The 14274-nt window shown below is 35.5% G+C and overlaps 1 protein-coding gene across 2 annotated transcripts; it reads left to right on the top strand.

Annotated features, from left to right (window-relative positions):
- Positions 1-541: 541 nt before the first annotated feature.
- LOC127074394 (WD40 repeat-containing protein HOS15) lies at positions 542-13857 on the top strand. Of its 2 annotated transcripts, XM_051015709.1 has the most exons (14): positions 542-881; positions 2848-2993; positions 3110-3437; positions 3974-4068; positions 4177-4223; positions 4881-5031; positions 8459-8522; positions 9785-9943; positions 10060-10181; positions 10634-10708; positions 11010-11063; positions 11170-11243; positions 13006-13080; positions 13334-13857. In XM_051015709.1, the coding sequence occupies exons 1-14, from the start codon at positions 821-823 to the stop codon at positions 13551-13553; spliced, it is 1671 nt and encodes a 556-aa protein (XP_050871666.1). In that variant the 5' UTR covers positions 542-820; the 3' UTR covers positions 13554-13857. The 2 variants fall into 2 exon arrangements, with proteins under 2 accessions (XP_050871666.1, XP_050871667.1); XM_051015710.1 differs by lacking the exon at positions 542-881 and having other exon boundaries at positions 3102-3437.
- The last annotated feature ends 417 nt before the right edge of the window (positions 13858-14274 follow it).

Genomic DNA, 14274 nt, shown 5'->3' with positions numbered 1-14274 from the left:
CTTGAAAAGGGTCGTTGTCCACCTAGTCAATGGTGCACCGTTGAACGCATATTTCCAAGGGAGGCGTGAGTCAGAAATGACTTTGACTCTCCCTCTATCCAAGAAATGCCTTATCAGACGTTTCCCATGACAGAGTGATAGGAAACTCTGTGAGACGGACTCGATACCTCCCTTTGGGCGACACTCACCCGTCGCTTACCCTATAACGATATGAAGGCATTGCCCTAAACGAGATCCTTTACAACTATAACACTATAGATATCATGTGTGTCGTGCATTGATGTGCAAAAAAATCAATATAACAAAGCAATTACATAACTCTATCGTTCAATATAACAAAAAATGATATCAAAGTAAAATAACATCTTTTAAAATGTGCATCTCCAAAATTCAAAAATACATGACAACTTTTTTATAAAAAAAAATATCTCACTTACAACATTTTTGTTGAGATGATTTTTAGTCGCGTCTCTCCTATTCAGAATAATATTTTCGGGTTAGTTAAGGTGGGTAGTAATCCCATTCCAATTATAATTAATAATAGAGTTATTAGTGGTATATTTTTATGATGTAGAAAAGCGACCATAAAGAGAAGAAAAAACGGAAGCGGAGGAAATTAACGGCGGGTGACGGAACCCAACCTGACCCCGCGAGCGTCACTGTTACAATTGAGTTATTTATCTAAGCAATCCTTCCTCTCCCAGCAACAGTTAAACCTTTTAGACGGTTTATCACCTCTCACTATTTTCTCTCGCTTTCGCGGCCAAACACATGGTCGCGTAACCGTTCTCACAGGCCATTGAAGCATTGCTTTCATAACATGGCCTCCATCACTTCCGTCGAACTCAATTTCCTAATATTTCGTTACCTCAACGAATCAGGTTTCGTAATCCCTTCCTATGCTTTACCTTCTTTCACATGTTAGGGTTTTGGAAGATTCAACGAATTTCGAGTTTTTGTTTTTATGTTGACGTTTTAGGTTTGAGTGATTAAAGGATGATATTGTTTGATTAAGGTTTAACTATTTTGGCGAAATGGAATATATTTACCCTGTAATTGAAAAATGTTCATTCGCGTTTTATATTTTTTGGTTCAAGATGAAAGATCATGGAAAATTTTGTAGATCTGTTATGCCAAATTATATTTGACCTTGAGACATGATTTTTGAAGATATGAAATGTGTTGATAATGACTGAGACGTGTAGAATGATTATGTTTCATTTTTTGCCATTTGAAATGTGTAAAGTGGATGAGAATGATGTACTTGACGAGCTTGATTATTTGCAGTTCATCCTTAATTATTATATTTTTTTTGCAATTGATTATGTATTGTGATTATGTTTTTATGTAAGTTGGGATTTGTACATGCAAACGGGTAGTAGGAATATCATTTGAAAGGAAGCTAGATTACTCCTTTTAGCTATGGAATGGAGTGGCAATTTTGGAAAAATTATATCTTAATGTGAAGAATAACTGTTTGCACGCCCATTCTTCTTTAGACTATATGTACTTGTTGAGAATCATATTACATGCCATGTGATGTTTGTTATATATATAATATTTGTCACGTGCCTTTGCGTGATTATAGCTTCAGATTTGTTCCGTTAAGCCAACTCAGTTGGTAGCTGTGCAAGGGGGGGCGCGGGTTCGAACCCGCGACACCTCAGTTGTTCATCTCTAAAGGGTGAATTCTAGCCACTAAGCTACTTGACAAAAAAAAATAATAGCTTTGATTTTACGGGCGTGTTTGATTTTGCTTAAAATTAATACCTGAGATTCAGAATCGTTTTTTTTATAAGGAAGGTCATTATTGATAAGTTTATTCATTGAGTACCCTTTCCAACTCACTGTTGTCGAATATCCGCCATAGCATATAGTGGCGGTTTTTGGGCACGCCGCTATTGTGGGTTTTTCCGCCATAATCCACAATGACAACACCACCAGCGGCCGGTATGGCAGAATTTTGGCTTTCCGCTTGCCGTAGACAACACTAAACTAAACCATCATCCTCCGTCCTCTTCTCCCATCTTTCACTTTAACCTTGTTGGGTTTTGCTTTTGCATCAAATGCATTCTTAAGAGTTAGTCTTTACTCACTTTAACATGATATTAGAACCCCATTGACCAAATGGTTAGGGGTTTGATCATTGCTATCAGCATATTTCTATAAAAAAGTTGGAACGCGGCATATAGTAAAACTGAGCCTTTGCTTTCTCATACTTCATGAATATTTAACTTAAGCTTGTAAGAAGTTCGTTTTTCAAATAAGACTATGGCCAAGTCTTTTGTTGTTGTAAGAAGTTAGTTCTTCATATAAGATTAAAGTCTATGGCTAAGTGTAATATAGTTTAATCCTTGCCTACCTCATTCTTTTGAATTTTTATACCAGGTTAAGTGGGTCAATTATTTGTACATGCTTCAAGTCCTAATTGCTCTTACATGAAAGGGTGGTTAAATTAAAATCATTCACGCGTTTTTTATATTAAAAATAAAATTGTAGCTTTTAGAAGAGTTAGACCTTGAATGTATCTTTTAGAAGAATGTTATTTATGTAATCTGTTTGTACTTACAATGCAAATGCTGTTGTCAATTTCACGTGATTAAAACTTAAAAGTTTAGTGATTTTATAAGATAACAATGAAGATTATTACAAAAAAAAATGAAGAATATTACATTGGTGCTGTTGTCTTGGGGAATAATATAGACCAGGGTATCCGTGAGAACAGGGAAAACTTTTTTGAGGTTGATTATATCCTTTATGCGATGCTTTTCATATTTATTAAATGGCATTATAGGTTGCAACTTTATTGATTTACTACTGGATACTTATGTTACATCACTACTGCAGGTTTCACACATTCTGCTTATACTTTTGGTAATGAAGCTGCCATTAACAAATGTCCCATTGATGGAAATTTGGTACCACCGGGTGCTCTTGTTACATTTGTTCAAAAGGGACTGCAGTACTTTGAGATGGAAGCCAACTTGAGTAATGTTAGCATCCTCTGTTTTTGCATTCTTGATTTTTATCTACATAATATTCATCCATTTGATTAGTGTACATCTTTTTAAGGTTTCATGTTGATCAGTGTTTCTTTTAAGCTTGCCAGTGTGATGCAGACCTGGACGAAGATTTTTCATTCTTACAACCTTTGGATCTTATCACAAAAAATGTGAACGAACTTGGGCAAATGATTACTGAAAGAAGGAAAAAACTACTGAAGGAGAGAAATAAAGAATTAGAAAAGGAGCACGAGGCTGAACGTGGACGGGCAAGAGAAAAAGAAAGACATCAAAGGGAGAAAGAAGTTGAAAAGGATAGGGAGAGGGTAAAAGTTGCTAAAGAGAGAGAACAGCATGTTAATAAGACTGACAGAGAAGTGGTCAGAGATCAAGAAAAGGTTACTACAAAGCATGAAGTGAATGGAGCAGTCGGAGGTAATTTGCTATTCAATGGAAATTGCTTACCTTATTTATATAATATATGTTTGTTGTTGTCTGTTTGGTGTTTAGCATGTTCTGATCAATAATCTGCGTTAAATTTCAATATCTTGTAACTATAGTTTTCTCTGTTATCCCCTTCATTTTCTGTTCACCTTAACCGTATTACTTGTTTCTATCTGAGTGCTTTATCCTCTAAACTCTATGATAAATTTTCGTCGTTATTGTGGTTGGGTTAGAAAGCTGAAATGGTTTAATGTCTAATAACTATAAAGCTGATCCCTTTGAATTGTATTTTGCTATCAAGTCTGATTTTTTTATTACATTTTTTATTTTATTTTTTTGGAGTGTAGCAATGAAATCATTTATTGTAGTTGTTGCAAGTGTTAACACCACTGTACCCTTCTCCCCGAAATGCTGTTAGGGAGTATTCATTGTATGAGGTGGTGTCGAAAATTAAAACTAGTGGTCTGCTTCACAATTTCTAATATTTTTCCTTAAAAAATGGATGGTTTTTTCATTTGCTTCGACAGGATCAGAATCAACGGACATCTGTACGACATCAACATCTCAGCCACGTCAAATTCCCAGTTCAGATGTGACGATCTTGGAAGGGCATACTTCAGAGGTGATGTGTATCATCGATGCTCCTTACTCTGTACACACATTTTCTTTCATCTATTGTTTATGCTGCGAAGCTCTCTGACAGTTGTCTTCTTGTTCACCATCCATTTAGGTGTGTGCTTGTGCATGGTGTCCTTCCGGATCTCTTCTTGCATCAGGGTGGGTATTTCATTGAATTGTTTGCTTAAAATATATATTGACAATGGACATGGGAATGTGATAATAAGTACCCGAGTCCCTATCAATATGTCTGTAACTTTAATGGTTGATGTGCTTAGTACCAGAGTCCCTATTATATATTTTCCTTGGATTTCCAATTTATTGTTGGCTTCCAATTTTGATTGACTTTCATCTTAATGGAAGGACACTGACTGCATTCATTTTTTCCCTTCAAAATAATTAAACCTGTTTGGAATAATTGTTTTTCATATTTAGTTTCTGAAACTGCAACTATATTGTGTTTTTGAAACAAAAAATAAAATCAATCGTGTTATTTTTACAAAAAGCCTGTTATTCTGGAAATAGATGCTTTCAATGTGCACCATGTTAATTTATCTATTATTAGGAATTCTGACTTTACTTTTCCTTGTTATCTTATTTTATATCTAATGTAGATACTTTTCTGTTGCATAACATCATGCAATGACTTACATTTTATATGATGCTATTTTATATTTATTTATTTTTTGTTCTGAAGCTTTTTTAAATAACACATTTATGATACCCCTTTATTTTTGTGATTTTGAGATTGAGATTCTTATATATGGCTTCTTATAGTAATCTTGTTCTTAAGTATATCATCATTTCAACATTAAGGTCTGGGGATTCGACAGCTCGTATATGGGCAATACCAGAAGGAAGATGTAAGCCTGTTTCACAGAGTGTCCCTTTGGACGTGTTGGTATTAAAGCATGTTAGGGGTAAAACAAATGAAAAGCATAACGACGTCACTACAATTGATTGGAATGTGAGTTTGATTGCATATTCTGATTTATTTCAAGACAATTACTTAAATTTGCATGTGTGAATCAAAATCTGGTAATTCACTATTAACAAAATTATATGAAGTTGCAACTTGCAACTCCCCACACTCACTTTTCCCCACCCATTTAATAGGAAGTGGATATACTATAAGCTTCTGTACCAAACTTGTTTTTTATATAATAATTCTTAGGAGAAATCCCACTCCCCTTCCTCTAGATAAACTTAAATTACACTTCCCTCCTCTCTTATTTTAGAACCTACAGCCCCCTCTCCTGAGGTATAAGTATAAGTATTTACTGCATTTTAATCTATTTTACATAAGCTTTTTAAAGGAGGCGAATGATTATAAACAAGCATTCCGGTAGAATATTTTTTCTCTTCAGTTTTATTGTAACTTGTAACTAATTTGAATCTTCGTTATCGATTTTAAGACTTAAAAATATTACTATACCAGTCATTTTTATAACTTGCAACAACAACTAAGTCTTATCCCACTAAGTGGGGTCGGCTACATGGATCAACTTTTGCCATAATGTTCTATCAAGGATCATGTTTCTATCCAAATCATTTATCTCCCGATCTTTCTTAGTAACTTCTCTGATAGTCTTTCTTGGTCTTCATCTTTAACACACTTCACTTGATCCAAATCTCTAGTCTTTCTTTCTCTTCCCTCGGCTACATGGATCATCTTCGCCATAACGTTCTATCAAAGACCATGTTTATATCCAAATCATTAATCTTCAGATCTTTCTTAATAACTTCTCTGATAGTCTTTCTAGGTCTTCATCTTTAACACACTTCGCTTGATCCAAATCTCTAGTCTTTCTTTCTCTTCCCTTAGCAAGTCTATATATAGATTTTTCTCCCTCCTTGGTTCCTAGAGATTGGTCTAATCTGTTAAAAGCTTGGGTTCTTCTTTCACTCACCGCCTTCTTGGTCTCATTTTTAGCTTTCTTGTACTTTTTCCACATTTCGGCATTTTTACATCTAGACCAAACTTTAAAAGAGTCTTTTTTTACTCTTTTACTCTGGAGACTTTTATTCCACCACCATGATTCTACCCCTAGGTCCAAAACCTCTTGATTCACCCAACATCTCTTTAGCCACTTTTCTAATCTCTTGGACCATCTTATTCCACATACCATTTGCACTTCCTTGTGGTTGTCCAAACTCTCCCTCCAAGATCTTGGGTTGAAAAATTTCTTGATTTTCACCCTTCAAATGCTACAACTTGATCCTTGGCGCTACCATATGATTTTCAAGAGATGTGGATCTTAATTCAACAACAATTGTTGTTCCTTAGCATGCTTTTGCTTCTGAAAAAAAGCTAGAAGTCTTGGGTTCTTGCTTCACTCACCGCCTTCTTTGTCTCATTCTTAGCTTTCTAATACTTTTTCCACATTTCAACATTTTTACACCTAGACCAAACTTTAAAAGAGTATTTTTTTTACTCTTTTACTCTGGACACTTTTATTCAGCCACCATGATTCTTTACCCCCCTATGTCCAAAACATATTGATTCACCCCATGTCTTTAGTCACTTTTCTAATCTCTTGGGCCATCTTATTCCACATACCATTTGCACTTCCTTGTGGTTGTCTAAACTCTCCCTCCAAGATCTTCAAGATCTTGTGTTGGAAAATTTCTTGATTTTCACCCTTCAAATGGCACCACTTGATCCTTGGCGCTACCATATGATTTTCAAGAGATGTGGATCTTAATTAAACACACAATTGTTGTTCCTTAGCATGCTTTTGCTTCTGAAAATAAGCTAGAAGCCCCCCACCCCACCGCACACACACATATAGCCCATAAGAATGATCATAGCAAAGATCAGGAGCGGTGATCTCACTAGAATGCGTGGATTGAAGCCACATAAGGAACATTGATCACGTTGACGCCACTGACTGAAGCCGCGGGTTTGTGAGCGTTGATGTGAGACGCAACTTGTTAACACCAAACATGGAAATTCTTCTCATTGAGTTTTCGAGAAATCTTCAAGGAGAAATGCAGAGTTGAACATGATGCAGATGCATCATCTATGAAGAAATTGAGAGGTGGAGGACACATAGGAATGCCACCACAAGTAGCAAGGGTTGGTGATGGTGGCGGGGAGGGAGGAGGAGGGGCCCCATGGATCAGCGGCTCTGGGATACCATGTTGAATTTCAGCGAATTTATAACTAATTATTTTTTTTTGAAATATTCTGTTTTCATTGATTTCAAACGAGAATGATTACACCATTATATAGGAACCTAATCCTGCAGATATATGCAGGTTACTATGAACTGTTCCTAACTATCTCTAATCCTGTGCAGTGCACAGGTTAGATGTAATTGATTCTAGAATATTCCTGGCAGTCCCATAACTGGCTCTAATCCTGTGCACAGGCTAGGCATAACAGACAATTGTGAAATACAGCTGGCAAGATAATTAGTAGTTGTAAATGGTTCCAACTGATACACTATAATAAGACAGTTAATTAGCAATAATAGGTCAAAAACCATCGGTTAAGAGTCCCACATCGGACAATATAAGGTCTGAACATGTGTTTATAAATGGAGGCAATCCTCACTCTACCAACCGGTTTTGTAGGGTTGAGTTAGGCCCAATCACACATTCTTAACATGGTATCAGAGTCTCGTTTAAGATCCGGTGGGTCACCTACTATGGTTTCCGCTATCGGGCCACCCACCATTTATTTCCACGCTTCAGATGTCCAGTCCTGGGCGTGAGGGGGTGTGTTAAGAGTCCCACATCGGACAATATAAGGTCTGAACATGTGTTTATAAATGGAGGCAATCCTCACTCTACCAACCGGTTTTGTAGGGTTGAGTTAGGCCCAATCACACATTCTTAACACCATCAAAAGAGAGATTTGGAATTAAGTGATCTCTATCTTCACATATGATCTAAGACGAATATTGCGGCTTTGGTTGACACATGTACTCATATGGTTGGCCCCCCACCTATTAGCAAAAATCTCTAGTTATTGTTATTCCATCACTTTTTGCTTATACTCAGCTGTTATAAAAATGACATCATGTTTCTTGTTTTCAATCATTTATAAATGCGGCGGTGAAACCAAAAAAGTTTTCCCTGTTTCATGTGCGAATCTCTGGAAACATGAAACAAAGTGAAAACCAAGTGTCCGATTTGTAATTTGAAGTGAAAACATTAAATGCTAAGTGATAACAGAAAACATGTTTGAAAATTGAAACTAAACAAACTCTTAAAATCCAAAAACTTGAATTGAAGTTGAAAATAGTTTTCTTTAAAATACTCTTTTCTACCCTATTTTTTATGGTAAATATTCCCCTGAATATAAGATTTGAAATTTGAGGTTATTATCTGTAATATTTGCATATAATGTTTCATACCGGGAATTTACTATGGTGTCCGTTGTACAGGGGGAGGGGACACTTCTTGCGACTGGTTCATACGACGGGCAAGCAAGAATTTGGACCACTAATGGTGGGTGTTTTTTCTTCCTTATATTTTATAACAGCATTTGAGGACTTATATGTGATGAGATAAGCTCATAGATGTCTTGTTACTTACAGTAATATTTGGGTATATTCTGTTTGCTGTTATTTTAATGGGTTAACAAAGGATTTTTGGTTATTTTTGATGCCCAAAGAAGGTCAAGTTACCTGAGAAGGTGAACTTAAATTACCATTTACTTTGTTACAATGAATCTTTCCAGAATGAATACATACTATGGGCTCCTCAAAGCATGGCTGGAATGATCATTATCATGAAAAACTGGTTGGAATGTTGCATACCCAATGAATTAGAGATTTTCCCGGAATGATCATCATTTGAAATTTCTTAACAAATGATTACATGCTGCAAGAGCTCAGCATCACAGCACTAAGCATAGTTCCATTTTGTTATAGAAAGTCAATTGTGTCCGTGGGTTGTTTATCTAAGGAACTGTTAGTAATATATGATGGCTTGCTGACGAAAGTGTTATTCTCTATAACTAAAAAAGGGTTGGAGCACTATTAATCTTGTGTTATTTTTATTCAAAAGAATAATTTAATGAATAGAAATTTTTTGGGTAATGATATTATACTCTTTCCTCAACAGTTTGTATTTTATGATTGCCTGCATATGCACTTTTTAAGTGTATGCCTTTCTCTCTGTCTTGTGAGACTGGGTATATTAGGGCCTATCATCTTTAGCAAATATTTTCTGTTTTCAATTTATATTGAAATGACAATGTTTTCACTTTGCTATTGTTTTCAAAGATTTGTATAGGAAAGTGTGTAAACTACTAAATTGTTTAGCTGTTTTTGGATAAATCTTTGAATGGGTATTATTAGGGCCTATTTGGTAATAGCAAACATTTTCCGTTTTCATATTCTATTGTTGTTTTAAATTACAAAAGTGACACTTTGTTTTCACTTTGCTTTTTGTTTTCAAAGATTTGTTTAAGTGTGGAAACAACTATATTGTTTTCATTGTCTTTGTACAGATCTTTGGAAACATAGAGCAAGTGTAAAACAAACTGACATTTTTAAAATTACAAGTTAAAACAGGAAATGAGAGCAATAAAGGTTTTCTCAACTTAAACATGTTAATAGTATCTTGTTGCAGTCATCTTATTTGGTAAATCATTGTTCCTATTATTGTGTTTTTAAACAGGCTCTTGGTATATATGAGTTTGCTTTTAGGACTTGAACCTTGATCATTGTTTTCAATTTGATCTCGTGGTGGTTATCTATGACTAGGTGAACTGAAGAGTACATTAAGCAAACACTCGGGACCAATATTCTCTCTGAAGTGGAATAAGCGAGGTGATTATATCGTGACTGGAAGTTGTGATAAAACTACGATTGTTTGGGACGTGAAGGCAGAAGAATGGAAACAACAATTTGAATTTCATACAGGTGAAAATTTTGAGTGTGTATTTTAGTCGAGAGTAACTATAAAAGAACTTTTGGTGATAGTTTTCTTAACCATATATATGAATGATTTTTTGATTGGGGTTTGATGTCTTGTTTAGGTCCAGCACTTGATGTTGACTGGCGCAGCAATATGTCTTTTGCCTCAAGTTCCACAGACAATATGATATACGTCTGCAAGATTGGTGAAACCCGCCCTGTACACACTTTTGCTGGACACCAGGTTCACACTTGAGACCCTATTCTGCAATATCACAGCTACTTTCTATTCTTGAGAGGAATTAATCCCCTCCATGTTCATAAAAAGTTAATAATGGTTAGCAAGGTTTTCTATATAGAGTAGTGGATAACCTTGCGAATTTCAAGACCGAGTCTAGAATTCTTGAGATGCCCCACTATTTATTTAGTTGAATTTTTTTTGAAAACGACCAGCACTAAATGAATTAATTAGATTACGAGTTCAGTATAATTTTCTTTGATCAAGTTGAGTCATACTTAATTTGTAGGCTTTGCATGTTGGTTTTTATATCATAGTTTGCTGAAGTGGAAGGTTTAGAGATCTTAACATTTTTGTCTGTTGTATTCTTAGAAAGCATTAGTTTTGAGATATTTCATGAAAATTTAATAATAATCGAACAAGTCTTACATCTGCCAAGGACCTTGCTTCATTTACAGGGGGAAGTTAACTGTGTCAAATGGGATCCCACAGGCTCATTGCTGGCATCCTGTTCTGATGATGTCACAGCAAAGGTATTACTTAGCTTCTTAGTAACTGATCCTAGGATCTTATATTGTTCATAGTTACATATTTATTTTTGGGTTTGGTTAGGCTTTTATGAATTGTACTTTATTTTTCACAATTATTTATTATTATTATTATTATTATTATCATTATTATTATTATTATCATTATTATTATTATTATTATCATTATTATTATTATTATCATTATCATCATCATCATCAAATAACTATTAAGTAATTTCTGAAATTACTGTTTGTTATGTGTGCGATTGATGTTTTTTGTATGGGTTGGATGCATTGTTTGCAGATATGGAGTTTAAAGCAGGAAAATTATCTTCATGATTTAAGGGAGCATTCCAAGGTACCCTGAGTTTTGCATCATTTTGAATGTTTGTTGTTTTGTGTTTGCATATGAATTTAACTACTCATTCCGTGTAGTTGGGTTAACTAAAGAAGATTCTTTGTAGGAGATATATACCATCAGATGGAGCCCTACTGGTCCTGGCACAAATAATCCTAACAAAAAATTGGTGCTAGCTAGGTAAGTTAGTCACTGGTTAAATAATGTTTGTAAATCTTGATTTTATGCATTTATTTATTTATACAAAACAACCAACAACCAAAGTCTTTCCCTATGCATTTATTTATGCTTCTGAAATATAGAAGTGTTGTTTTCTCTATTTCTTTACCCCGAGTCTTTAATGGATGGGTCACGACGACAATTCTTTGGCTGAAATTGGTAATACTGTGAGTTGCATTGTGTTAACTGAACTGTACAAAATGAATGCTACCTTTGGCGTGTTACTGATTCCAATTGATTGTAATTTTCTGCTCAAAGTTTTCTGCTATTTGGCTCTTTGGTTGACTTCCCCTCCATCCATCATGTTAGTACTTTTTAATTAATTATGTACCATATATTCTATTGTGACGGAATTGCTGTGATAATATTACTGGTCTTAGTTTTTAATGGGATACACTGGGTTACAGTCCCAGTGGAGGTAGTATGTGGGCAAGCCAAAGACATTAAGATTAGTGTTCGTAAAAGGAAAGCTAAGAAAGGAAAAGAAAAAGGAATGTCTGCATGCTAAATCGGCGACTATTTAGTTTGGGGAATACTGTGATGCTTAAAAGCACTGTTTCCGGGCAGTCTGTGCTCATTCTTTCCTCCTCTCTTGTTTTCTTTTGTTTTCTATCTCCCCTCTTAGTGACTATGTACGTCAATTTTGAAAGGGTATTTTTCTTTCTTTCTAATTATGTTTTTATTAACGGTGGCCCATGTGTCAAATATTTCTAAAATCTTTTATATGCTTGGGCCTTGGAGAATGTGTGTCATTTAGGATGCATCCTTAGGGATAATGCTTGGGCCCTGGAGCACCGCGTGTCATTAAGGACCCATCCTTAGGGATGAAAGTGAAAATCAATGCGATGGAGATTACCTACTAGCACCATTACACTCCATGGGCAGAAGATGTCTTTGGATCTTCTGCTGCCCTTGTCTCCAGCTTCCCTGCTCCATATCCAATGGTTAAGAAATAATAAAATATTAATAATTCAGAGGAAAGATAAAACCAAAAATTCATCCAAGGGTCACATTTAGTGCTGTTCATAGGGCAGTAGAGAATAAACTGGAGAGGATCTAGATCCGCCGAAGATATACGTGTTGGTGGCTAGGATCTAGATCCGCAGAAGATATACGTGTTGGTGGCTAATAAATACACAGGAGGCTGCAGGGAAAGACATTTGCCGTCAGCAATCAATTTCCAGTATTTTCTGATTCAGTCTTGAGACAATGCTGAAATTCAAACAGATGCCAGTGATGGGGTCCACGGAAGGAACACTTGTGCAGGGTGAGATGTCCAAAGATTAGTTTGGTTATAATAGGAGGGATAAGAAAAGAACTAGGGAATGATGAGTAGTTTAAGTTAGTTACTGCTAAGGGGGAGGGAATACACATGTAAAGGGGTACCATGAAGGTGGTGTGGGCAAGAGTACTGGTCAGATATCAGCATTTTACAATTTTTCAGCTAGGGTAGGGAGTGTAAAATCTCTGAGGAGCTTGACTTTTGACACTGCTGAGAAGTGGGAACCTTCTTCTGTAATTGTCATATTTCTCCTTAAATAATTCATATCTTCACCGTTTCATATTTTAAATCTACCAGTTTTTGACCTTTTGTAAAATATTTCCATGTTGGCAGTTTTATTATTTTGAAGGTGCTTGTATTTTCCCCTCTATTTTTTGTTTGGCTACTATGGGAAAAAGTCTGTGTACATGTTATAAACTACATGCTTGTATTTTTGTGCAGTGCCTCATTTGACTCAACTGTAAAACTATGGGATGTTGAACTTGGGAATCTCATCTACAGCTTGAACGGACACAGGTACTGTTTTTAATTGCGTTGGTTTATTTTTGTGGACATTGTGTAAGATTGCCCCACCTATCAGCCCCTTTTTGCTTCAAAGTTGTAGACGTTTGGAGGAGGCTGATCAACATCAAATCTTTAACCTTTACTTTGCAGTTTAACAAATGTTGTAAATCTATATACAATGGATTTATTAGTAGAAAAATACACAGTGAAAGATGGTCTGCCAGACTCTTGTTTTTTTGTCTGACATGTTTATTTTGTCTTGCAGGCAACCTGTATACTCTGTTGCATTCAGTCCCAATGGTGAGTATATAGCCAGTGGTTCTCTTGACAAATGCTTACACATATGGTCGTTGAAGGAAGGCAAGATAGTTAGAACATATGCAGGCAGTGGAGGCATTTTTGAGGTCTGCTGGAATAAGGAGGGTGACAAGATTGCCGCATGTTTTGCCAATAATATAGTGTCCGTTTTGGATTTTAGAATGTGATTGCGAGAAACACCATGTTCTCCTGGCTGGTTTTTGATTTTAGAATGTGATTGTGAGAAATACCATGTTCTTCTGGCTGGTTACTACATTGGATTCTTTATTTTCCTTTCTATACTAAAGGTTAGATTGGTTGAAGTGTATCCCGGTGTATAGGTTTTCCATTTTAACTCTAAGGCATAACTCATTTTTCTTGGATCCTGTTGTAATTTGTTACTATTAGCGAAAAGTAATTTGTAGATGAGCATTCTTAAAATGCTAAAATGTATAGATTTAGTTGGACAATATCATGTTTAATTATTACTCAGCTTCTGTATTTAGTTGCCCTTTTCTGCATTAGCTTCCGATTTCTTTAATTACAATATGATTGATCGAAATGGCAATGGAGTGGGATGCAAGATATTTTACTAATCATTCTTGAGTTCTAAAACATAAAATAATTTTTTTCACATGGTATTCTAAAAATAGCTCCATAGATTAGTACGAGTCCTGGTTTAGTGGATGTTTAACATTGAAACGGGGGAACGAAATCATCTTCAACACAGCTCCTTTTTGTTTGTTGTTTGACATTTGCCACCATTTAATTCCTTAAATACATCAAAACATGCATTTAAACGCAGCTCCTTTTTGTTTATTGTATGATGGACAATATTACTGGATTAGATTGAGACCGGCACTGTTTACAATATTTTTGGGTCCAAATAGTTAAAAATGGTCAAGCACC

The sequence above is a fragment of the Lathyrus oleraceus genome, chromosome 4, assembly GCF_024323335.1.
Source record: "Lathyrus oleraceus cultivar Zhongwan6 chromosome 4, CAAS_Psat_ZW6_1.0, whole genome shotgun sequence".
In the NCBI taxonomy this organism is placed as follows: Eukaryota; Viridiplantae; Streptophyta; class Magnoliopsida; order Fabales; family Fabaceae; genus Lathyrus; species Lathyrus oleraceus.
Note: the sequence above shows the minus strand (reverse complement) of the source record. Positions and strands in the feature narration are given on the sequence as shown.

Bases quoted from the DNA above. Each gene is read 5' to 3' on its own strand.
- LOC127074394 (XM_051015709.1), top strand. From the start codon at position 821: ATGGCCTCCATCACTTCCGTCGAACTCAATTTCCTAATATTTCGTTAC. The intron at 8,523-9,784 runs GTGGGTGTTTTT...ATCTATGACTAG, and splicing joins AAGAATTTGGACCACTAATG to GTGAACTGAAGAGTACATTA. The intron at 11,064-11,169 runs GTACCCTGAGTT...GATTCTTTGTAG, and splicing joins ATTTAAGGGAGCATTCCAAG to GAGATATATACCATCAGATG.